The sequence below is a fragment of the Alligator sinensis genome, unplaced genomic scaffold (assembly GCF_000455745.1).
Source record: "Alligator sinensis unplaced genomic scaffold, ASM45574v1 scaffold268_1, whole genome shotgun sequence".
NCBI lineage: Eukaryota > Metazoa > Chordata > Crocodylia > Alligatoridae > Alligator > Alligator sinensis.
The window spans coordinates 3,056,947-3,082,710 of record NW_005841853.1 but is presented as its reverse complement, the minus strand read 5'-3'; the positions used below and the strand labels follow the sequence as shown (position 1 = coordinate 3,082,710).

The window sequence follows — 25,764 nt, the reverse complement described above, 5'->3', positions numbered from 1 at the left end:
GGACCCACGGAGCCTAGCAAACTTCGTGTGGAGCAGAAGGACCCACGGAGCCTAGCAAACTTCGTATGAATCCTTGACCAATCTCAGAGCTCTTCTACCCGGGTTTGCGTCCTGCAGGTTTATCTTCCCGTCGCCGAAACCCTTTGCGACGTACCCTCGTGCCCTGCAGGTTCGAGTTTTCTTTTCTTTTCTATCTGTAACCGCAACCCAAGCAAGTTTTCCAGCCTACACCACTGCCATCTCGGTGTAAGTAAACAATCTTTTAAACTACCGCTATGCGTTTGTGCCTAATTCCAGCTCGACGGCCTTCCCTCTCCGACCCGGCGTGCCCGGGCTGCTGGCCACAGCCCGCGTGCAGCACGGAAAAGGGCTCAGGTCGCTCCCGGCCCCCACACTGCTGATGCACGATAAAGTGCCATTAGCTTTTCTGATGGCTTCGTCACACTGACTACTCATGTTCATCTTGGAGTCCACTAGGACTCCAAGATCCCTTTCCGCTTCCGTGCCACCCAGCAGGTCATTTGGTTCAATCTATGCAGCTTGGACTAATCTGCGAAGATTGAATCAATTCAGCCTTAGGGTTTTTGTCTGTCTACTTGGTCATTGCAGGAGGAAACAGCACAGGAAAGAACAATCATTTGATCTCGGCAGTATTCCTGCCCAGAGCAGGGGGGTAGTTGGACTCGATCTTTTGAGATCCCTTCCAGCCCTTAATTTCTATGATCTTTTCATCTTGGGCACCAGGCCCACCCACTGAAGCACAGGCTAGTTTCTAGTCCCTTCAGTACCAAGGTTGACTATCTGGTGATCCTGAAGTGTATTAGTGATTTGAGTGTCGTGAGAGCAGCAGAGTTTGCTGTGCTAAAAGAATGGGCCTTGCAGGGCTCTATGCAAAAACTACAAAAACAAAGGTATCTTTGGATAAAGTAGGATAAGACGTGCCAGACCAGTGAGGGGGTCACTCCAAACCAAAGGGAAGGGGTGATGTCTGAAGTGAGATGCAAGTAGCTGAAATGTAAACTTGTCCTGCTCAGATTCCTATAGTAGCTGAAGCCTTTATTTGCCCGCCACTGCTCAGCAGAGACGGAGTAACAGTAACCCCCTTTTGCCAGATGGCTTTGTTGCAATGGAAGAGCTGCGGGGAAGGTCTGTGGGCAGATCTCTGTAACATGGACTAGGCCTAAAGCTTTACAGCAAATTGCCAAATGGGGACCTAGGGCAAATGTGCTTGAGATCCTAAGCTGCTTATTTTGGGAGCTTTTATGGAGGCAAATCTGCAGCCAGAGTGGTGGTAATGGGCGACTCATTTCCATTTGGGTGACAATGCCGGTTTGATGCGAATCCTTCTCCTGGTCAGAATTGGAAAGATGCCATCCCATGGGCTTGAGGTTGCCTGAGTATTACTGTTATCTGTAGGTATGGTGTCGCTTAAGGCAGCTGGATTACAAAACTTTAAAACATGGCCAAACAAAGCTGTTGAAGGCAGTTGTACACACTTGGGCAGAGTTGAAAATGTATGTTGGGGCAGGGGTGGGGGAAAAGCATAGCAGCAACTCCAACTTTGAGGGCCACTTTGTAATATAGACTTGCAAATGCAGGGCAGGCCCCATTGGGATCTGCTCTGGGAGGACATGAGCCCTTGGCAGGCTTGCAATTGAGGTGGCTAGACTATGTATGCATACAAAAATTAATGAATCCTCCCTCTGCTACTACATGGGACTTGATGTTTTACTTTTTTCAAATCCTCCTTCATTGAGCAAAGTGGTTTAAGGCAACCCTAGGGACCCATTATAACTCTATTAGACTTGTTAGTTGTGTGTTGTGCAAAGAGCATGCATGGTATCCTTGCAGCTCTGGCCCATGTCTAGTATGTCTGCATCCAGATCTTGACTCCAGTAAAGACTAGGGCTTGTTCTGGTTCAGAATGAGTCCTACGCTGGTAACTGCTTTATTTGAAATTGGATTCTCTTATCCTTTTTTCTCCCTTGTGTTTGAAAAGAAATGGGGGTGAAACACCGAGTGGCAATCTACCACGTTCCCTGTGCAAGGTCGCAGCAGCCATAAGTGTGGCTAATGGCATAATCCCATCTGAGGAAGCTTTAAACATGGTTTTTGTCTTGATTTTTCATAAAGGTGAAAAGAAATAGCATTTCATGGTTATTTTGATTGTAGAGGCTAAATATTAATCAGGAGGGGAGTTCTGGGAGTAGTGGCAACGAAGAGGGAAATGCAACTTTTTTTTGCAAGTGACTTTTTCCAGGGAGGACTTCTTTGGGCTTTGACCAGAATAGCCATTGTATCTATAGCTTGAGTTTCAAATATGCAGTCTACTTCCCATCCCCTTCTTGCCCCTAGTCCTAACTTAAAATAATAAACTGGGGACTTCTGGAGGGTTTTCTGTGCATCCTGGTGGAGACTGATTTTATTTTTTTCCCCCATTCTAAGCAAGGGAGCAACCGTATTTATCAGTATGGTTGTGGCACCCTTCAGATACTTTGGCTTATTAGACTTATCCCTTGCGAACTTTTCCTGCAGGACTGTAATCACAGTTCTATCTTCAACTCGGCTACAGACGTTTCAGCGTTGCAGCTATGTTCCCTTTTCCCTATGGTAAATTGCTTTTCCCTGCCTCGATGCCCATGTCCTTTGAGATGCAAGATGCAGCACGCATTGTCAAGGAAAGGTTATTTGCAAATGGGGGGGAAATGTTCATACAGCCCAGGGCTGTCTTGTGTCCTGTCTGCACTGAAATGAGAGCCATGGCTGAAAGCTGTTTAGAGTGTGGCATCCCTCCCTTAACTAATAGAGCAGAGGCTCCAGCCTGGCTTTTGAAAAGGGCTCAGTGCCCTCCGGGGTGATGTTAACAAGGGGGTCATACCAGCACCCCCTTCAACACATCACTGCTACTGCCTGAGGCTGATTTCTGTAAATGCAGGAACTTAAGGACAAGCTTCAGAGGCTAGTGCTACAGCAAGTGGCAAGATGGTGATCATAAGCATCACCACCAGCCCTGCTTAATTTTACTCGATACTTTTCTCCTTTTAGAAGACCCTGTTTTTAGTCGCTAATAACTTTGTCAGACTTCAAGCATTTGGGCTGCTATTTTCCATACTTGGGTTAGGGACAGAAATTGCGCGCAAACCAGTATAAGTGATGGGGAAACTGGTTCAAATCTAATGCAACAGAAATTCATTGCGCACAGACCCTTTCAAAATGGGTTTAAGGTAGACTTGGATGGATGTAGTATCAGACTTAACTGATTTAGGTTAAATTGGTTTATTGAACTTCTGTACCAGATCCCACCCAGATTCAAGTTAATTTACAGTCCCCCAGCATCCTAGGATGCTTTGCATCTCCCCTGAAAAGTTGCATGGTAAGTGGGCTAGCTTGGGCCCAAGCTGTTGCTCCAGCTGGGCAGGGAGGCATGCCCTAGCACCCCTTCCCCTGCCCCCCAGCTTCTGCCTGGGCCCGTGCGGGCATGTGGCTGCACTTCTGGAATCAAAAGTGAATGTCTGTTCGCTTGCTCATCAGTTCAGACTAACCTGCAGCTATTGAATTGATTCAGCCTCAGGCTTTTTGACGGTCTGTACTTGGCCTTGGTGTGTGCCACAGGATGAGTGTGTGTTTTTTTTTGTTTTGTTTTTGTTTTTTTTGTTTTTTTTGTTTTTTTTTGGAAGCAACTTCTCTCATGGTGGTAGAAATCTGTGCAGAATAGGAATACCACAGACCTCATGTGCCATTGTATGGCCAGCCGGCCTGCTTGATGCATGGACACCAGCCTACCTCTTGCAACGAATCCTGCATGCATGCAAGCAGAGTTGCACTTACGATACCTGTCCACCCCAGCAAGATGCAGTTAGCCGCTTGTTAGGAGGTGCGTGGAAACACCAGAACTTATGAGGCGAGCAAATCTCGGCTGCTTGGAGTGAGGCTGCCATAGGAAAAGAAATTGCTTTAGTCCTAATGCTGGTTCACAAGAATCCAGTTCTCAACTGTCTAGTGGAAACACAGACTTCAGGTTTGATATTGATGGTACAGCTATTTGAAGCACCTAAGGACTTGAGGCACACCTCCGTAACTCATGTGAACCAAGTGGCACCCAATTTCAAAAAGCTAATCTATATATTGCAGTGCTTTATCTCTTTGCACAGAGGCTGGGCAGTGGCCAGGGCGGGGATCATCCAGACGGGGACAAACCTGAGCCTGGCTTTTCCACTCATCTAATTACAACTCTTCTCACACCTTGTAGCACCCTTCAAAGGATCTGGCAGCACCCCAGAGTGCTCAATCACCCTGGTTGAGAATCGCTGCTCTAGACCCAAGAACAAGTTTTTTTTGACTTTTGCCTGCTCTACTAGAAACACTTAGCATCATGCTTTTGGGTTTAAATACCCTGCCTCTTTACCTGCTTGTTCTTATCTTCTCTCCAGAAAGAGAAGCATGTGATGGATGCTGCTTAATTAATTAACTGCTCACTAGTAATATGCATGGTATGGGAATACACGAAGAGTATACCTATTCCACAGGTTCTTTAAGACACAAACTTCTTGACGTGAGGGTATAAAACAGGAACTTTCTTTTGCCTTTGTCATGTAAGTCTGAAACTGGATTTTTCAGCCATAAAATTTAAATGCTAGTACTTTGTCCCCTGCACAGTATGGTTTGTACAAGTGTTGGGGCAGGACCTTGCTAAATAGCTCAGGCGCAGGTTAAGTTTACATGTACGGAGCTGTCCGCTTTTTTTTTTCTTTTTTTCCCCATTTAGGTCTTTAAATTTGTGCTGACATCTTCTGAATACTAGCCTACATCATAATATCAACTTTAAATACAAAGCAAGTGGGGTCCTAAATCCAGCAGGAAGCTCCTGGCTTCTGAGAAACCTAAGCAATATTTAGCTAGCACCAAAACTACCTGAGGCAGCTGATGCCCAAGACCAGAATTGCAAAGGTTGTTGACTGTTCCTCCCAAGAAACTGTGAAAGAATGAAACTTCATGTCTGTGCATAGAAGCAAAATGAGGAACGTGATTAAAAATTGCTTATCATCATAAATCTTAAGGATGCTCTTGCTGTAACTGCATAACATCTGCTCGGTACTTTCCCAGCCTCTCCTGCCCGGCTTCCTGCGATGAGATTTTGACAGGCAACTTTAACCTACTGTATCTTCTTGCATACTACATCTCCTGAAATATAATAGGCCCCAGACCTCTTTTAAAAAAAAAAAAAAAAAAAAGGCAGAACGAAGGAAAATGATTTTTTTTTCCTTGCAATAAGAAATCGAGTAGGGAGCAGAGTCTGCTCATTGCTCTGTGCGTTGTGTGCAGATTTTGCTTTCTCTTCTGCTATAACCAGCAGAAACCAAAGTGTGCATTATATACAAGAACCACAATAAGAACCATTTCCAGCAACTTTTTCTGGTAGTAATGGGGAAATGTGTGGGGGTTTTTTGTATGCAAGAGATGACAAACCCAGTGGGTCACTGACTTGCCTTGCCTCAATTCTAGTTCTTTTCTGAATGGGGAGGATTTTGGTCATGTCAACTAATTTTGGGTTGTAAAACCCCACTGTCTAAAGCTCCCTTGGGATTTTGGTGCACTAAGTAGTTGGCGTTGGGTAAAAAGGAGTGGGGATTTACTGTGAGCCGCTCTGGAGTAACTGCATTGCGTGTCTGCTCTGATCCATAGTAGGTAAAACCTACCCCACAGTAAGTGTGGCACATGTCCCATCAGCCTTCCTTCATTTAGGGCCAAGCTGGTGCACTTTAGCTGCTTGTTGCCAGTTGATTCATGTCCTCTTACCTCCATAGCATCTGAAAAACTGGTAGCTTACATCGCTCATGCCTCTCTGAACAAGATGGTATATGGGTCCTGCCCTGCCTCCTTCCTTTTACTTCATGGGAATTAGTTCATGCACCCATACTTTCAGCAGCTGGAGTGCAAAATGTAACGGGGGGGAAGAGGAGCACTGATTGGGGGGGGGGAAGCATCGAGAAGTTGCGTCCTCTGCACAGCTGTTGTATCGGTGTGTCGTCTGGCTTTATGAGCCTTCCAGTGGGAGGGGAAAAAAAATTAGCAGTCTTCACCTAGTGTTGCCAGCTCCTGCTATTTTATTAGGAAACTTGTGCCTTCAAAAGCCCCAGCATCTGAATTTCTGAGATGTGTAGGAGAATCTCTGCCTTTGTGAATCCTCCTAGCCCTTTCGGTAAGGAGGAAAGAGAGAAAATCTGACCCAAGGGCATACGATGTTAACCTAGAAGGCAAACACCCCAATTGTGTAGTATTAAATATTCTTGAAGCTTTGGGGTTGCCCCTGCTTCACCTCAGGACTTGATCTTGGACTAGATGGCCTCTCGAGATCTCTTCTGATTGTATGACTAGTTTAGGAGGCCTGGGTTCAGGTCTGGTCTGGGTGAGGTTTGGTGCAGCAGTAGGAAGTCACTTGCCTTGTCCTAACCATTAGTTTTCATCCATAGGAAAGCAAATAACACTTTCTGAGCTCCTGGATGCTGAAGGTGTGAACTTCATAATGATCACATGGAAGTCTGCTGCTATGGGCATGGGCCCAGCAGGGTGAGGATGCCTAGCAGTCTAAAACTGCACGTTATCCAATAAATATGGTAGGTAGTAGTCCTAGTTTGTCAGAAGGCAAGTTAGATGTGTAAGTCTTAAACTAAGTAAGATAGAGAGAGCAGAAGCTTTTGTGAGCCAAAGTCCACTTTGTTGTATGATTTAAATGAATTTTGGTTCATGAAAGCTTGTGCTCTCTGTATATCTTACTGGGCCTGTAAAAGGTGCACACCTACACTGCCTTCTGACTGATTGCAGACAAACATGATCTGGTTCCAGCTTTTTGCAAGCTGCCACTTTTGGGCCTTGAGCTCCAGGAACAAAACAGTTATCTGTCGATTAGCCCACTTGATCCCTGGCCTCTTCATGGGAGGGTCTGAAAGAGGACCAAGTGTATTTTTGGACACTTGGGATGGTAGTAAGAACTACTCCACAAACTTAATGCAGACTAGGGTAATTTATCAGGCTGGAATGACTCTTGAAGAGTGCAGGCAGAACTTTTTTTTCCCTTTAAATTGGGAGAGAAAAAGACCCCTATCATAGACTTGCATTACTTGCTGATTAGTGTGAAACTGAGGCTTGAATTGAACATTACTTGCAGCTACTTTAGTTCATGTGTGGTGTTTAATGATGGTTGATGACACTGTCCCCATCTTGCAGGGGGAAAAGCAAGGTGCTTGAGTGGAATGACTTGCTTTGAGGCTACCCGGAAATAGAGCCAGGATCGCTGCCCTTGCTACAAGGCTGCACTGCCTCCCAGTATTATCTTGGGCTCATGACTGGTCCAGCTATTCCCCTCTGACTTAAACTTGCACCTTTATAGATTAACTATCCTGCCTTCTCTAACTAAAATGCCAGCGTAATGCCACACGCTATGATAGAGCCTTTTCTCTACAGATGAATGCCCTTGTGCCGCTTACATGGGTGCATTTTCTGGGCCTGTATTCAATACAAGTAATCTGGTTAAGAGCTCGGTCTTTAGTAACAGGTAAAGAAGCTGTAGTTCCTCTTTGGGGAGCAATTTTCAATATTCGAAGTTGCATCAGAGGGGTTTTTTGCTTTGCTTTGTTTTGTTTTTGTCTCTTTGGAGCAGTTCGAACGCACAGGAGAGATGCTCGGAGATATGCTATGTCACCTGCTTTCAATGAACAAATGTGTAGCCCTTTCCTAAGCAAATATATCTGGTTTTTCTCAAACCCGTGTCCTCTTGTTCTAACCGCAGTATCTCAAACTTGGCAAACAACTTGTTTTACTTTTGCTAATTATTCCCCAAGACAAAACCCCTGTTTTGAATATCAGTTGAGCCAGTTGGAAGTACATTATACTAATTTAGGCTGGGAGACTAAGGGAAATGTGTAAAGGGTACAACATAACTCACAAACAAGGAACTTGGGCCTTAATACTTTTGAGTCCCTGTTGGATACAAATATTACTTTAACTCGTACTTTTTCTAAGCGACACTATTCTAGTTTGCTTAAATATAGGCACCATCGGCGACAATGGTCTTTGTAACTGGCCCGATCTGTTAGACTGACGGCAGATGTACGCCACGAGCCTTGCTCGCTTGGGCAGGCTTGATCTCGAGAGTGCCTCGCTCCTCCGCCGCTTCAGACAGCTGTTCTGTCTTCCCTCCCATTGTTTCTCAGACCACGCCGTCTGGGTCGCTGCATGTTCAGACTAGTAATAATGTGAACCCCAGCACACTGGCCTGTGCATCCTGCCTGTTGACTGCTTCCTCTCTGGGGCCTGGAAGATGAATCCTGTCTGGGGGAAAAAAACTGTTTGATGGCAATAGGCATGCAGTGTAGTCTCCAACTATATATAAATAGCCTCAGCTTCCTCTAATGCAGTTGGCTTCATAAACTGTGCTCTGGAGGGGAAGAAGATGCCCTTTCCCTTGTACAATTTAATAGCCCAGCTGGCTAATGAGAGAGATTCATAGATGTTAGGGGCTGGAAGGGACCTGATCATCGGGTCCAGCCCCCTGTACCAAGCAGGAAAGAACTGGGGGTCAGGTGAGCCCACCAAGGTAGCTTTCCAGCATTGATGTGTGAATACCTTATTGCCTTGGGCAGAGGATCCATCTGACTCTAAACCACATCAGATTCTTAAATCCACCCTGAACTAGGCTGGATTTGGCCCAGGTTCACTTGTCACAGGCAGCTAAAAACGTGGCTGGCCCTTTTTCTTTTTCAAGTCCCTAGTGTAAATGGGGTGACCCCATTTCAAGAGGGAGTAAAATGCAGATCAGACAGCATAGAGGCTTTACTCTGCCTGCACCAGAGTGGTGTATGGTGAGGATCTGCCCAACTTCAGTGTAGCTAATCCTTTCTCTGCAATAGAAGCCCATCTACATGGCTGCTTCAAACACCTTCCTTGCATGGTATCTGAGCTCTGGAGGGTGCCACAATAATATTTTACTGTGGTACGGCATTTGTCAGTGGATTTCAAACTGTTTTACCAAGTAAATAGGATAATAGGATTTTGCAGATGGGGAAACTAAGGCAGAGAAGGCAAAGTGGGTTGCAGAAGGTCACCCAGCAGCACAGCTGGCAGTAGAAGAGTCTGCATCCCACCGCAGTGTCTTCTACGTGGTGCTGCCTCAACATGCCCAATACTGGGACTTCCCCAGGTGAATGAGAATGGAGCATATGGAGTAGGGGTATGAAGAGTTGAGTGAACATGGTCTTGTTGTAGTCTTCATCCATTACCTAGCATATTTTTCTAAATCTACCTCCAAGCTGGAGGAGAGGCTGGGAACTTGCCTCATCTTATGCAGCCCACAGCAGGCTAATGTGAATAAACACTTACTGTTGGGTCATGTTATAGCTTTCTGCAAAGAGTTAAACTGGCAATGTGCTGCTGCTGGTTAGAAGTACTATAAGTATATATTTAAAAAAAAAAAACAAACAAACCATCATACAGTAGCAAGATATTAGATGACATACAGAAAGTCAGCAGCTTGGCGTTACAACTTCAGCAGGGTGAGCCGGCATTTAATTTATGGGTGGCACCCAGTATTGAGAGTGACTTTACAGACTTATCACACCTCCAAAATGATTGGTTTTGTTGACCTTTTGGTACCTGTCCAGTTCATACACATGCATGGCTTGCTTGTTGAGATGTTTTATTTGCATACTTTCTGGTACCACTAGCAACTTTCGGGTTTTTTGGGGGTTTTTTTTTGTTTTTTTAATATAACTTGTCTTGTGTGATCAGACATCAGGTAGAGTTCTGAGAATACTTGTCTTGGGGCTCCAATGTGCATTGTGTCAAATATTATTATCTTTAGGGACCTGCCAAGCTCACAGTGGAAGTGGGCTGCACAGCAGCCCCCTTAATCTTGCAGGTTCCCCCACGTGCCCCCCACCCTGCTGATGGGTAGAGGAGCCCCACCGCTCGCTCCTGATCAGCAGGGAGGCAAAAAAAATGTGACTTGTTCAAATATGGGGTGGGTGCAGGTTTCCTGTCCTTGCAAAAATATATACAATTGCAATTACGTGTGTACATTTGACACACTACACATTGGGGTAATTGCAGGTATATATATTTTTGCAAGGACAGGAAACCCTAAGCTGTGTGTGTGTTGTGTGTTTTTTCTTGTTTGTTTGCAGTCACACAATGTGTATCATGTCAAATGTTAACACGCATGCATGCGTGCAGTGGAGCTTCTCTGCCAGTCCGCAGGGTGGGGGGTGCACTGGGGAACATGCAAAATTTGTGTGTGTATAATAGCTGTAATAGCTAATCCAAGCCAATAAAATATTTTATACACATGTATGCACGCATATGTATAAAGTACATATACGTGTATTTTATATACACAAAGTACACATGCAGAGCTGTATCTATTTGCATGTAACTTTTCTAATTCAGTGTCTATTTTAGTCCGGTAGAACCAATAATAGATCTCCAGGAAACTACTTCTGACAAAGGGCCTGCTCAGAGACTTGCCTCTCTTTACCCAACAGTGTCTGAAATTTCAAAGTACACACAATGCTTATTGTCTTCAGTTAAACCGGAAAGGCTGGGGTGTAGCTTGCTTTCCTCCGTGCCCCTTCCCTCTTTGGAGCCCAGTGCTCCTTGTTCAGATTCTTGCCCCATTTCCTTCCCCTTTGCTTAGGTGTGGCTCTAGTTTATTCTAGGTACGCAGTGGCCAATGTACAGTCTTGTTGATTATAAGAGAATCCAAATGCAGAATAGACCGCTGTTCATGTAAGATTTCTAACAAAAGCAAGTCTTTGGTTGCAAACTGAGGTCATATTTATGGGTACACACTTGTTCCCAGGTCAAAGTGCAGGCATGTCTCTTATCCTGGGATAAATGCAAAAAAATAAATAATTCCCAGATGAGAGACAGTAACAGTTTATCCTGGGTTATTGCAAAGTGTGTTTGTGTGGTTACCCCAGGACTGCATTATTAAATCAGTAGCAGAAAAGCAGCCCTACCTTCAGCCACTCGCTAAACCCCGATTAGAAGGGCATTCATTGTGTGCCAGTCCTAGGATATTTTTGTTCCAGGACGAGCACAGGCAAAACGTTTATCCGGGGACAAATGTGACCTCTTCCTAGCCTGAGAGAGTCATCGGTCCTGCCAGTGGATGGCAGTTCTCCTCTCCACCCTGCCTTGGAAGCTGAGTAGACCTTACCAGGTTAATCTAGAGAGAGGATATTGGTACCTTGTTCCTAATGAGTTTGCCAAATTTGCAGCTGGGAAGTCTCTTGTTCAAGTGAAAGAAAACTAGTCTCTTCTGCGGTCACTCTTAACACTGTTCCAGTATCTGGCTGGCAATGGATTTAAATGGTCCCTCCTCCCTTCTTTTCCTTTGGGTACCTATACAATTTAAATTCCCCTAGGAAAATATATACATCTCCAGCTGGTTGGTCAGTCGGTCGGTTGGTCTGTCTGTCTGTCTAATTTTTTTTGTGGGTTCACGATCAGCAGTCCCTGGATATGAGGATGACGGTCTTCCAGGAAATGGGGAAATCAGTGAGTCTGTAGCTGCCTGGGGAGACCAGCTGGAGATCACACATTCAACTGCAGATACAGCAAAGTTTGAGGGGCAAGGGGGTGCATGTGTGATCTGTCCACCTCCATTGTGGGATGGGTTTGCTTGAGTTGATGGATGCCACTGGGGGCAACAAGGCACTGTGGTGTACGATTCAGTGCTTGAGTAGTGACCTGGGTATTGATGCCAATGTTGTGTTACGCAAGGCATTGGATCTCTTCCGGTAACCATTGGTTAGTTAGGAGTATAGGCCTTGTTTTGGGAGCCAATCAGCAGGCATCCTTATGACCTAGGGATCCTGGTTTTCTCTGATTTTAGATTTTTTTTTTTTAAAGTTGGAAAAAAAAAAAAAAAAAAATTGAAGAAAACCCCAAATCCACACTTTTCCGTGATTAAAACGAAACACCGCTAAGATAGATGGATAATATCAGTTGAACAAAATGTTTGATTGATAGATTTACAATTTTAAAGCACTTTGGAAGCCTACCAGTGCCTCAGTCACAAATTCTAAATGCCTATGTATTTTGGCGTTTGATTTTCGGCTTTCTCATGGACAATCGAAGCTCCCTTTGCTCGCCAGGATGTGGGTCGGGCTGCGGCTGTCCCTGCCCTCCACTGCTTTTGTGGCACTGAGCAGCCCTGATATGCCAGTCCCTCACTCCTGACCTGCAGCCCCCTATTCCCCCCCCCACCCCAGCCCTACCAGAGGAGGCAGGTACTGATGCCAATACTTTACGCCAAAGGCTGCAGGAGGCAAAGTGGGTCTGAGCCAGCCCCGGCTGGATTCCCAGGCCCTGCCCTGTCCCCTCCATCCCCCTCCCCCATGGGACAGGGCTTGGTGTTTCCTGCCCTTCTTGCAAACGGCTCCTTGCAGGCTGGCAGAGCTCCAGCCCGTGAAGGCGGTTTGCAAAAGGGGGAACCTGTAGTTTCCTACTTTAAAGGGGGAAATCCACATTTTTCCACATGAAACAGAAAACCTGGATCCCTGTGTATGCCATGTCTTGTCTTGTCCAATGGAGCTGGTACTGTATAAACATGCTGGTGGTGTCTGCTCGAGCCAGAAGACTGGCATTTGTGTTTAACCCACAAACATTGCTCCTTGAAAAATAGAGCATAGACGAGTTTGAGCCATGAAGTTAGGATTCAGATGGAGATCTCTGATTGGCCTTGCCTTTGCCAACCTGGTTTACAGTATCTGAAGGCTGGGTTTAAACAGCAAAGACTGAGATGGGCTAATCAAGTTTTTAGCAGTGCAGTCTACAGTTAGCTTAAGGAGGGGGAGGAGAGAGGTTGTGGTTTGGTTTTGGGGGGGAGAGGGGGGCTGGATTTTTTATTTTTTTTTTGTTTTGTTTTTTTAAGTCTGAGGTCTACAACCAGCTCAAAAGATTTTATATGAATTTAAAAAATCCAGGTGTTTGAGCCAGATGGCCCAGTTTGGGATGTGCAAGCAAGAGAGAGTTTTCTAAAGGTCCTCCTTTTGACAGTCCTGCTACTAAAGAATGAAAAGCCCTAATATACAATAACACAAGACTTTAATGCCTGCATTACATTACCCATTAGAAACTAATCTGATACTAAAATGGCCATTAAGCGGTGTATAAATAGTGATCCTGAAACAGCCCTTCAGGTTTGAACTTGGGTCTCTTGAATTCAAAAAGCATGAGTCTCTGCTTGTCCAAGGTAAAGCATTGGCTTCTTTGCTCAAAACCTATGGAAATCTGTTCACCCCGTCTCCCTACTAATGAAGCTTCATGGAGAGACTTTCTTTTTTTTTTTTTTTTTTCTTTTATATGTAATGTTGCATTGTGGTCAGCTTTGCTAGCCATGTGCTTAACTTGGTTGTAAGCACTCTGATGCAATCACCTTCATGTTTCTTTGTCCTGTAAAGCTACTAGCAGGCTTCCTAGCACTGCAAAGGAAACCAATAGTACTCTCATCTCCATGTTCTCAAAGTTTCCAAAATAAAGGACTGGCCAAGATGAAATAAGCTTGTTGAACTTGTCTCTTGTTGAGTCCTTGCCCATTGGGTTCTAATATCGCATGTTTGTACAGCTCCAGACAGCTGAACAAACAGTTTTTCTGGGTTAAGGTCAAGCATGATTAATGTGTCCCGAAAGAATGGCTTGTTTCAGTCTTATAAGCAAATAAAATCATTAGGAGGGAAGTCTGAAATTCACCTTGATTTCTAGGCTTCACCAAACCATGCTATAACAACTTGACCTTGTGAACACCTGTTGAAAAGCAGACTGAATCCATATTCTGGTCTCCAAAATGCACTTAATGAAATAACACCTGACTGGATTATTTATAGTGCTGTGATCACATGCAGTATTACATGCATATGTGCATGCAGACCCTTCTTACACCACAGAGATTGCATTCAAGTGAACGAGGGTGGGAAGAATCGCAGAAAACGAGGGCTGGAAGGGACCTCGGGTTATCCAGTCCAACCCCCTGCTCAAAGCAGGACCATGGCAAACTACATCATCCCAGCCAAGGCTTTCTAGCCTGGTCTTAAACTGCAAAGGATGGAGATCCCACACCCGCTCTGGGTAGCCTGTTCTAGGGCTTTACTACCTCCTAGGGAGACGGTTTTCTTTTTTACTGATATCTAACCTAAACTTCTCTTGCTTAAACTTGTTCAGTCGCCTGCCAGCACTGAGAAGAGTCTAGCTGCATCTTCTTTGTAGCAGCCTTCAACTACTTGAAGAATGGTTATTAAATCCCCTGTCTTCTCTTCTCCAGACTAAATAACCCCAGTTCCCTCGGCCTCTCCTCATAAGCCATGTCCCCCAGCCCCCTAACCATTTTTGTTGCCCTTTGCTAGACTCCCTCCAAGTTGTCCACATCCTTTCTGTAATGGGGGGCCCAAAGCTGGACACAGGACTCCAGATGGGGCTTTACCAATGCCAAATAGAAGAGAATAATCGCCTCCCTTGATCTGCTGGCAACGCTCCTACTAATGTAGCCCAGTATGCCGTTAGCCTTCTTCCCAACAAGGGCACGCACACTGTTGCCTCATTCAGTTTGTCCACTGTAGCACCCAGGTCCTTTTCTGAAAAGCTGCTGTTCAGCACATCAGCCCCCAGTCTGTCGAGGTGCATGGGGTTGTTCTGCTCTAAGTGCAGGACTTTGTATTTTGTCTTTATTGAACTTCATGAGACTTTGGCCCAATCCTCCAATTTCTCCAGGTGTCCTAGCCCTATCCTCCAGTGTATCTACTACTCCCCCCAGCTTGGTGTCATCTGCAGTCTTGCTGAGGGTACGCTCCATCTCATTTTCCAGATGGCTAATGAAAAATTGAATAAAACTCTCCCCACCCCAGACCAGCAAGGGACCCACACTTCCCTTGATCTTCCTCTTGTTGCTGACATACTTGTAGAAACCCTTCTCGTCGCCCTTCATGTCCCTTGCTAGCTGCAACTCCAATTGTGCTGTGGCCTTTCCAACTTCATCCCTGTATGCCTGAGCAATACTCTTATACTCTTCCCTGGATATTTGTCCAAACTTCCACTTCTTGTAAGCTTCCTTTTTTGTGTTTTAGCTCATTGAAGTGTTCCCTGCTACGCCAAGCTGGTCTTCTGCTATACTTGCTAGTCTTCCCGCACATCAGGATGGCTCATTCCTGCACCCTTAAGTTGTTTTTTGTGGGATGTTTTTTCTTTGGAGTACAGGCAACTTTCCTGGACTCCTCTCCCCCTCAGACTGGCCTCCCAGGGGATCCCACCCACGAGTTCCCTGAGCAAGCTGAAATCTGCTTTTCTGAGATCCAGAGTCCTTACTCTGCTGCTCTCCTTCCTTTCTCTCAGAATCTTGAACTCGACTTCTCGTGGTCACTTCTGCCCACATTGCCATCCACTATACTACATTCCCCACCAATTTATTCTTCCCTGTTTGATCATCGGGTCAAGAAGAGCACGGCCCCTAGTTGGCCGCTCCAGCATTTGCACCACAAAGTTGTCCCTAGCACTCTCCAAAAACTTCCTGGACTGCCTGTGCACTGCTGTATTGCCCTCCCAGCAGATGTCAAGGGGACTGAAGTCCCCCCCCAACCATGAGAACCAGGTCCTGTGACCTTGACGTTTCCGGTAGCTGTTTGGAAAAAGCCTTATCCTCCTGGTCTGGTGGTCTAGCAGATCCCCACCACAACATCACCCTTGTTGCTCTCCCCTCTGACCTGAACTTGGAGACTTTCAGCAGATCCATCTCCAGTTTCGTACTGGGGATCTGAGCAATCGTACAGCTCTTGCATTAAAGCACAACTCTTCGTCCTGTTCTTCGTGAACCATTTGCATCCATCCGTGATGGTCCTTCAGTCATGTGAGCTATCTTACTCCAGTTGCATTGCAGTTTTGTGACTGTGCAAGGACTTCCAGATCTTCTTGCCTGTTTGCCTCAGATGCACAGAGCCTGGGAATTGGCCTGTTGCCTTACTTTCTCAGGAAGAATGAGAAGGCCTCTTCTGTTGCCCCCTCCTGCTTGCATTTCCTCCAGTGTCCTGTTTTCTAGGCTGCTTCTCACAAGGTCTGTTGACCCCAGTACTTGTAGGGTGCATGTGATGGCTCTACTTGGCGTAAGGGTGGCCATCGTAGAGGACAGTCTGGTTGTCCTCTATTGATACAAAACCGGATGCCTTTATGTCCACTATTTGTCTCTTGAAGAGAGAAATAGGGGACATAAAGGCGTCGGGTTTTGTATCAATAGAGGACAGAGTAGCAGAAAACCGGACTGCCCTTTATGATGGCCACCCTACTTTAGCGTATTCAAGGCCCCTCTACTTTACTTCTGTCTGTAGCCACTGGAAGTCTCCTGCAGGAGCAGAAAAAGATCCCCTTTTGAGGAGTTTATCAGCTCCCTGTAGCTTTCATCTCTCCAAAGAACCCAGTCACTTTAATGTGGATTTTGCATCGCCCCTAACCTCTTGGGTCAAAGCTACTGAACTATTCCACTGCCTGTATAAGCCCTGGTAATCTTGGCTGGCTTTTTAGTTGAAATCTTGGACAGCCTGCCACAGCGCTGCACAGTAAATGCCCTATTAAGCAGTTAATTATTTCTCTATAATACTAGCTTTTATCTTTAATACAACAGTTTTACTGTCTCTGATAATTACACAGTCTCAGATAACTCTCTTAAATCTAATGAGGCATGACAAGCCTTGCTCAACAAGGCAGCACTCCATTAACTTCTTACCTCTTATTTGTCATCTTATCGTGCTGAATTACTGTATTCCTAACCGGAGCAGCTCAGGATGCACAACGTGTCACTTTCCATTAGGCCAACAATGAAAACCATCGCCGGAGCTCCTGCTGCCAGGTTAATGGTCAACGAGCGAGGATGGCTCATTGGTCCACCAGCGCTGCTCAACAGCTACTCCCTATGGCTTGATAAATTTCTCTGCGCTGTAACCTGAACAGGCTCGTGCAGTTTAAGTACCTTTCACCCGCTGAACGGTCTTGTCAGCTCGTACGTCTTTCTCTTGTTCCCCAAGCGGAGACAAGGTGCACGTAGCCCTTGGAAATTAATCTCTTTGTGCAGAAGGTTGTGTCTGCTCAAGGGTAGCATGTGTGCAATAAAGGGCAGTCGCCACGAAACCCAAGAGGAGGTGAAGGTTTGATTTGCTGGGATCCTTCTGAGCTAGGCTAGGAGCAGAGCTAGGAGATGTCTCTTGCTTGGTAATGAGGCTTTCATGCAAGAAAGAGGGACTGTCTAATCCAGTAGGCTCTTCTGGGGTGGGGGGGGGCTCCCCATCTCTGAGGCCTAAAATAATGATGAAGCTTACGGTTTACAAATTTGGTTCAAAATGAGTAACTCAAATTCTTGTGGAGAGAGAAGATCCCAGTAGAGTGACCCTAGAGTTTAAATCCAGCATCCTGGTATTTGTCAAAGTTGGCTTTAGATTATGCTGCTAAATTCTGCTCAGCTTCTATGAAGATGCTAAGATTTCTTTTAAAGTGCAAGGTAGTAAACAGAGATGCTCCTTTCTACATACTACTTCCATCTCTGTTATTGTCCAACCCAGAGGTGGCCAAGCTATGGCACGGGCAGCCTTTTTGTGCATATAGGGCAGGGAGCAGAAAGCAAAGTAGCTGATCGGACAGGGATCACAGGGCTGGGAGCAGGAAGCAGAGCAGCAGATTGGTCAGGGGAAGGGGACTGGAGTAGCACTTGGAGGACAAAGGGCCAATTTGTGGCATGCTGGCCCATACTGGTCTAGCCCACAAGCAAAGTGGGTGTAAGTCTAACTGGTATTAGGGGGAGTGTCAAGATGCACGTCTGTAAGCTGGCATGTTGCCTTCTGTTGCCCAGTGTATCCCACTGATTGCAGCCAGGATGTGGGGAAAGGAGTGGAGGATGCAACCCTGCAGGTAACTGGCCTTAGGCTTTGAAAATAACTCATAATTAACCTAATATTTAGCAGGCAGCCAAGGCAGGTGCATGATGGGTTCTCATAAAAACAAAAGTATTATGCTAGGAGCTAAAACATTCAGGTAATTCAGCTAATTGGTTTTGACTCTTGCTTGTAGTCTGTAATGTGTGTGTGACTGCTGCAGAAACAGCTGTTGCAAAATGTACATTGCAAAAGTGGAGTTGCAGCTGTGCAGCTCATGAGCGAGTGAGGAACCTTCTCTGGTAAGGATATATTCTGAGCCTCCGGGAGCTGTTGGACCTGGAGCAGAAACCCAACATGGCAGTACTGTGGCAATCTTCTCCGGCTGGAAGAAAACAACCTATAGATACTGGTCAGGAAAGACACTAACTGGGTCATGATCAGGACACGCACAGATGGTTGGTGCCTAAGCCAATGGAATAGGAAGGGCTGATTTTAGGGTAAAATTGGAGACCTTGTTATGCAGGCATGAAAAGGAGCAAGCTTGACTTCCTTTTCAGGTTTTGAAGTCTCGTTGTTGGTCTTAGGACCTGTGCGGCATCCAGTGGTAGAGTTTAGTAGGATAAAAAATGTAACCCTTCTGTGGATAATTCCTCTGAAATGCATAGCAATCGCTTTCTCTGAGGCTGCGTGTTAAGTCAGCCAGAAAAGTAACCCTTTTTGCAAAGGGTAGGTTCTCTGTCTTATCAAGCAGGTAGCTAAATTTTGTGGTCTGCACATGTAAGCCAGGCAGCAGCCTGTTAGTGTTTGCCATAACCTTGTGGTTACCATCAACAAGTGCTTGAAGCTGGCATCATCTGCGTGTGCCGGCACTGAAGTGTAATGTGCAGATTACTTTCTGCTTTGGCACTTTCTACCCTTGGTCCAAACTGAACCCACTGATCTCCAGGGCATACTGCTGGAAAAGTTTGATGCAGATTCCTGCAGAAAACCCTTACCTGCAGCTTGGGCTTTGCTCTGTTTGCACAAGGGGTAGTTGTTTCTTTCTGAACTGGTCAAATGTCCAGAGCAGCCAGTAGACCTAGGCCAGGGCTCATGGGAAGTGTTGTCAATGCAACCCATTAATGCTGCTCATGACTACAGCAATTACTTTTGCAATTCCTAGATGCACATCTCTTTAGGTTGATGGGAATAGTTGTTGCCCACAATAGGTTTGCTCCATCTTGCTCAACCATGGACCTGGAGAAGTAGAGGACCATGAAAAATGGAGCTTGGCTTACAAACTCATAGAGAGACCTTTCTATTTTTCTGGCACGCTATACTATAGCAGGCTTTCTAGAGTACAACTGTTTTAACTCCATTAAGCTTTTAAACGCTTTTGTCTAGATATTAAACCTGTGGACATCCAGTTTCAAGCTCCTTGCAACTACCAGGGCTAGAAATTTTTTACCAAACTCCTGAACATAGTGAGTTGGTCATATGACTGTTGTGGGTGTGCTTTTGAGGGGGGGTGGTGTTTTGAAGTGACCCCAAGGCTACAAGACTGTGGGGCTGGGAGAAGAGCCTTTGGCTTCTAGTCATAAGCCAGTAGCTTAGTGATGGGTTTTAGGCTAATGTTAACAACTATTTACAGACACCTTGTAATATGTTTAGTGCTGGCTTTTTTTTGTTTTTTTTTTTTTTTTTCTTTGTGGGGATGGCTGGTGTGATCAGCATTATACTCCTTGTTCATATTGGCACCTGCTCTCTGTTAAGGAAAGGTACAGAGGCAAAGTACGGGTCAGTAATTCAGAGCTAAGCTAGGGCAAGAAGTAACCAGTCACTAATTACGTGTTTTGGCGTGCCAAAACGAGTCGCAGTGCTTCTGTTCACAGGCCTTGTCAGGCTCTGCATAACTTGCTGATGTTCCTGCACCCGTTTTACAGACTGGTGAAGAGAAGTGCTCTGTCCCCCTCCCCTTGGTGGTGAGTTTTTAAGCTGTTTCAGTGTTTGTAGAGTGCTTAGGAGAATCTCAGGTTCATGGGACCTGGGAAAGGAGAACAGAAATACTCGAGTATTGCTCTCTCCGTTCCCTTCTGCAGCTGCCCCACCTTCAGATCCTCACCATTGTGGTAGCACCTGGGAGCCCAGATGTCGATTTAAATGCAGGACTGTGCCAAGAACTGTGTAGCTATAATAAAAACATGGTTCTTGCATGTCTTTTTAAAAATTTAAATAAATACAGACCAGGGTCAACAAGTGAATACCCAGATGGCGAGGTGCCAGGAAACAGTGGGCCCACCCAAGGGTACTTTCATCGTCTCCTCCTTGAAGGGCTTGCCCGCAGCCCCCCTCTCTCCTCCCTGCACCAGTAGCATTGCCAGTGGTGCAAGCTGTTCTGTATTCATTGCATGCCCAGCGTTGGCAGCTAAGGGGAAGGGTAGATCCACCTGGCCAGCTGCCTCTTCTCATCTGGCTGTGGCACCTGTTGAAGGTGGGGCTTGTCTTACACAGCCTTCACTTCCCCCAGGAAGGGACTCTGAGGTGGGCTGCTTGGGGCCCAAGGCTATTGCTGTGGGATGGCACCCCTCTTTCCATGGCAAGGATGGCACAAGTCTGCCAGCACAGCCTATTAGACTGAGCCATGCCTGCAGGAAAACTGCAACGGTGGGAGCTGTCAAATTGGTGCGGCTCCCTGGGCCTGTCCTTTCATCCATCCCTGATGACCAACAGTGGCCTTGGCACACATCTCCCGGATACCTTTTTTTATCTTTTAGGGGAAGTGGATTACAAAGCTGAAACGCGGTGGCTGAAAGGTGTGCTGAGAAGCTACCTGAAGAGGCCTTCAAAATCCTCTGTCCTCAGCTTAGTGACTACTTGAGCATTGCTAATACTAACAAATGAACGTGCCTTGTAACTTCACCTGGCATGCCAAATCCTTATAAATGTACTAGGCTATTAGTTTACAGCATATACCCCAGGGACATCTTTTTGTAATGGGATTATACATCACACTTACTCATGCTTCTGTATTTTGCTATGATGCATGTTTAATGCTAGGATCACAGCTTCCCGCTAGATGGCACTCGCTGTCAGTCTTTCTAAACTTCCCCAGACCCAGGAATGACTGCAAGGAAAGAATGCAATTTATTTTTTTTTTTTAACCCTAATATTCCTTTTATAGTTCAAAAAATATATAATGGGCTTTAAATAACAGACTCAAGTCCACTCCAGATTAGAAACATTTTTTTTTTTTTTTTTTAAGCCTGCTCCATCAATCTTCTGTGGTTGTCTCAGGTTAATTCATTACCTCTTGCTAGTGCTGGCTTTGTGACCAATTACCAGGGATTTTAATTTTTTTGAGTTTGAGACTATCTGGCTCCTAGTATGTTAGTGCTAAAAGGCTGTTGTGCTAAAAATCATGTAATGCAGAGTATGGTTGTTGCAAAAAAATTTATGGGGACCATTCAACATCACTTTTTTTTTTTTTTTTTTTTTTTTTTTTTAATGACCTTAGAAGCCATGTACAGTACAAACAGAGCCACTCTTCCACACTGTATTTGCTTTATCCTTGGGTCATACAACTTCTGGGCCCCTGGGGACTGCCCCATGAGCTCCCCCCTGCCACGTGCAGCTCGGCTCACCACCTCCCCTTCCAACCTGCCCACACATGCCATGCAGGCCGCTCAGGTGTCCCTTACTATGCATGTTACCCAAGCAGCCCATGTACAGCACACAAAATGGGCAGCTTGGCCACCTCCTCTGCTGAGCATGCTGTGTCTGCAGCCCAGCTCCCTGCCTTGTGCACAGCGTGGGCAACCCGGCCCCCAGAAGCTGCAAGAGCAATGGGCATAGAGACAGCCAGGTGGGAGTCCATGGGCCATATGCTAACCCATGCAGTTGGACAACCCTGCTTTCTCCTATTACCTGTGAAAGACGGGCACCAAGCAGACCCCCCAAAAAATCAAACTAACCAAAACCCTGTGGTTGTTAAAAATGATGCAACAACTACAACTCTTCCTCCTCCTCCTCCTCCACTGCCCTGAAATTCAGGGACCTTTTCGTTACTTCGTGATCAGGGAAAGCACCGAGTGGCTGCCTTCAATGGTTCTTGTGAAAAGATGCTCTACTTTAGATTTACGCTAGCGTATCCCAATACAAGGCACTGCCTGTTGGCAGCTGAAAATCCTAGTCTGTTTTGCACTCCAAGGTGCTTCAGGAACGTGTGCCTCTTGTATTTGGACACGAGTGACTGTGGCTACAGATGACTTTAATTGCAACAACTCTTCTCCATTTCAAGATTGGGATGGTCAGTGCAGTGCAAGCCCATTTTCAATTTACACACTGAGAATGAATGAAAAGGTGTAAGGTGCCTGGGTCTGCCCAGATCAACACTCCTGTGGTTGCTCGGTGCTGCTCCCCTATGCCTACTCTAACTTTCTTTCCAGGAGAAGCCCAAATAGGCATCTGAACAACTGAGGCTTTGCGTATCCATGCAGGAGGGAATATTACTAGACCCCCCCCCCAGGACCTTGATCTCTGCTTTCTTGTATGACCCTTGGTGAGCTACTGAAACTCTGGCTTCATTTCTGAAGCAGGTTAGAGATTCTTCCTTTGAGGATTGATGGGAGTAAATAACACAGAGCATGCTTTGGCTTCCTTGGATGGAGGTAATCTGTAGCATCAGGTGAATGAAATGAAAACAAGATCTTCATAGGAACTGTCAGGCTGACTCAAGTGGTCTTTGCCCATTCTTGCATTAGCTAGTGCTAAGCCCCTTCATTTTCTGCTTCTACTGTGCTTCAGACCCCTTCTAATACTAGTCCCCGCTGACATTTTTTTTTTCCTCTGAGCAGGTCTTACCTGTTGCTGAATAGGCTTATTAATAGAGTTGTAGTCATTGCATCATTTGGAGACCTATATAACATCTCCAAAATGACAGGAGTACAAAACAACTTTTGCAGTAGTCAATGGACTATTAATAAGCCTAATCAGCAACAGGTAAGTTCTGCTCAGGAAAGTCAGATGCGACTGGTATTAACAGGGGCATCTAAAGCAGAGTGTGTGTCCCGTCCTTCCCATTAGATAAAATTTGCAGACTTCTTTGGAAAGGGGTCTTAGCCTTTGCGTATGGGCTAGGCAAGCTGCGAGCATCTCTACAACATCAACGTCATTTTGCAAAAATTGTCATCATTACAACGTCATTTTGCAAAAAATCTTGTTAGTCTAATAAAAGATGTCACCTCTACTATGAGTCCTGATTGCCTTTCTACAACATCCATGCACTTTGCCTAGTTTCTGGATCTCTGTGGGGCTTAGTTTGGGAGCCAGGTGCTTATCTTCTCAAACCTGGGTTATGCACACAATGCAAGCCCAGGTGCTAACTAACAGGAGTTTTCAGGTCAAATGGCAATGTGACAGATGAGTGGAGGTGTCTCTCTGGGGTTGGGTGATGACTGTGTAGAAGATTTATTTAGGATATAAGCCCTTCAAGTCTGCCCCAGGCCTCTTCAATCTAACCTCTGCATGCTAACCTGATCCTACTGCCTGTGTGGGCTGCTTCCCCTAAAGTACATGTGGATTTTTTTTTTACATGGTAATAAATACTGTTGACAAGAGTCTGCAATTTTAAGGCTATTAAGGAGCTAGCAAGTGGCCAAGCCAGTATGGGCTAGACAAGCCTGGCAGCACCTGAATGTCTGGCTCTTGACAGTGGCAGAGACCGCCAAGCTTGTAAGACTGCCTTTAGTGTTAACTTTCTGGTGGCTGCAACAATCCTTGGGGATCTTGGACTAAAACGCATCTTAGCTGTCATCTTGGCTAGAGAATGAAGGCTCTCCTCTGCATGACCAGTCCAGCACAGACTTCCTCATCGACTAGCCCACACATCTTAATATTTTCTGATGAACCATTTATCCCACTTGAGGAGAGGCCAGGAGGTGAGTTTTGGGACTGAAAAGAACAGGGAAAGCACATTTTGGAGAAATGTCAAAGTCCTCTTGTTAATTCTGCTGCCTCCTAATCTTGCTGCTTATTCCAGTAGGCGCTCATCCCCGCTCCTAATTGTGACCTTTCCGTTCTCTTGCAGTAAAACGATTTAGGGAGCCCAAAGAAGAGAGGCGTCCCTGGATGATATGGTGAGACATTTAACTTTTTTTTTTTTTCCCCAAAGCTCTGAATTAAGATTTTCTTTTTTTGAGACCATCTTGTTCTGTTTATGGTAGCAGGCCTCTAGCTCCTGTTTCTAAATACCGAGCACATGGTTAATGGAGTGATGTTGCCTTTCCCTGTAAAAGTTTCCAAGATGCAACAGATAATCCTGGCTGCTACATAGCATGGCAGGCTAAGAGTGGTGGCCCTGTGTGGTATGATAGTTGAGAAGTCCCTCTAACCATTACTAGTAAACGGTTTGGTTATTAATACTAGACAGCCATGTGCAGCTTCTAAAATGGTTCCCGTTGTAACAAAGCAAACTAGTTTGGGAATGGGACGTGTAGATGGGATTAATATGAGGACACCGGGAGGTTTAGATGACAGATTGAGGGTGGGGGATTTTGACTGGCAAGACTGTCTTGTAGCTGGTACAGAGCTGGCAGCTTGGTTCTGTTCCCCCTGGAAAAACGCCACAAGTATTATCACAGTTGATATGATAATACCTGTCCTGACAGCTCCCTCTCCTTGCTGACATCCTCTGCTAGGAGACTGAGGGCTGAACAGGTCTAAGTAGGCTCCAGAACTGCACTAAAAACTTCTGGTTTACCTCCAGCAAATTGGCAGTCATGTCAGACAGCAGCCCACAAAGCCACATCCACACAAGCGTGGACAGTTCTTAACCTGAGGGCAAGAAGCAGCGGCACACCTTGTCCCCAGATAATGCCTGTGCCATGTGCCCTCTGGCACGTGGCAGGTTACCCTGGGTGGGGTAGCACTGGGCTGGCCCCAGCAGCCTTACCTGGGAGCCTGCTGGGGCTGCAGCAGTGGTGATCCTGCTGCTCGGCCCCTGGCTGGCTGGCAGCCAGAGTGGAGCCAGGCTCTAGTTCTGGGTGGTGTGTGCTGCCCTTACAGGCACTGCATCACTCTGCTCTTTTTTTTTTTTTTTTTACTCTGGGATCTCCTGAGCTTGTGTATTTTCTCTAATGCTGCTACTGAACAGCTCTGTCTCATTGCATCAGGTTTTATGATACCTCCAAGCAAGCCATAGGTGCCCTCTTCATCCATTTTGCCAATGTTTTCCTATCTGATCTTACTGAAGAAGACCCCTGCTCTCTGTAAGTATAGCTGTGTGCGTGCATGCATGTCCTTCTTGTGACAGGAGGAAACTACATCATTTGCAGCAATAGAAGGCATGGCATATGCACAGTGGAAACAGACACCGACTTAAATGATCTTCAATGTGAAATGATAGTGCTACACTTGAGCTGCTAGAGCTAGGTTTTTACCTCCAGTAGTATTGGAAGTGTAAGACTGCACATTAAGTGGTTTCATAGACATTAGGGCTGGAAGGGACCTCAAGATCAAGTCCAACTGCCTGCCCAAAGGGCAGGAAGTCAGCTGGGGTCATAGGATCCCAGCAAGATAAGCATCCAATTTACTCTTGAAGGTGTTCAATGTAGGTGCTTGAACCACCTCCAATGGCAGGCTGTTTCAGACCTTGGGGGCTCGGACAGTAAAGAAATTCTTCCTTGTGTCCAGCCTGAAATGGTCTTGCAGTAGTTTATAACTGTTTGACCTCATCATCCCTTGGGGCGCTCTGGTGAACAAACGTTCCCCCAGATGCTGGTGGTCACCCCTGATAAACTTAGAGGTTGCCACCAGATCACCCCTGAGCCTGCGCTTTTCCAGGCTAAAGAGCCCCAGGGCTCTCAGCCTGTCGTCGTAAGGTCTG

At 45.9% G+C, this 25,764-nt stretch overlaps 1 protein-coding gene across 1 annotated transcript in view; it reads left to right on the top strand.

The window, feature by feature from the left end:
* The window catches only part of LOC102387646 (store-operated calcium entry regulator STIMATE-like), a 59,133-nt gene that overhangs the window by 4,609 nt on the left and 28,760 nt on the right, over window positions 1–25,764 (top strand). Inside the window, exons 2-3 of the mRNA XM_006016321.1 lie at window positions 23,968–24,016; window positions 25,052–25,147. Of these exons, the coding sequence (XP_006016383.1) occupies window positions 23,968–24,016; window positions 25,052–25,147 (145 nt within the window). The remainder of the gene's footprint in view (window positions 1–23,967; window positions 24,017–25,051; window positions 25,148–25,764) is intronic.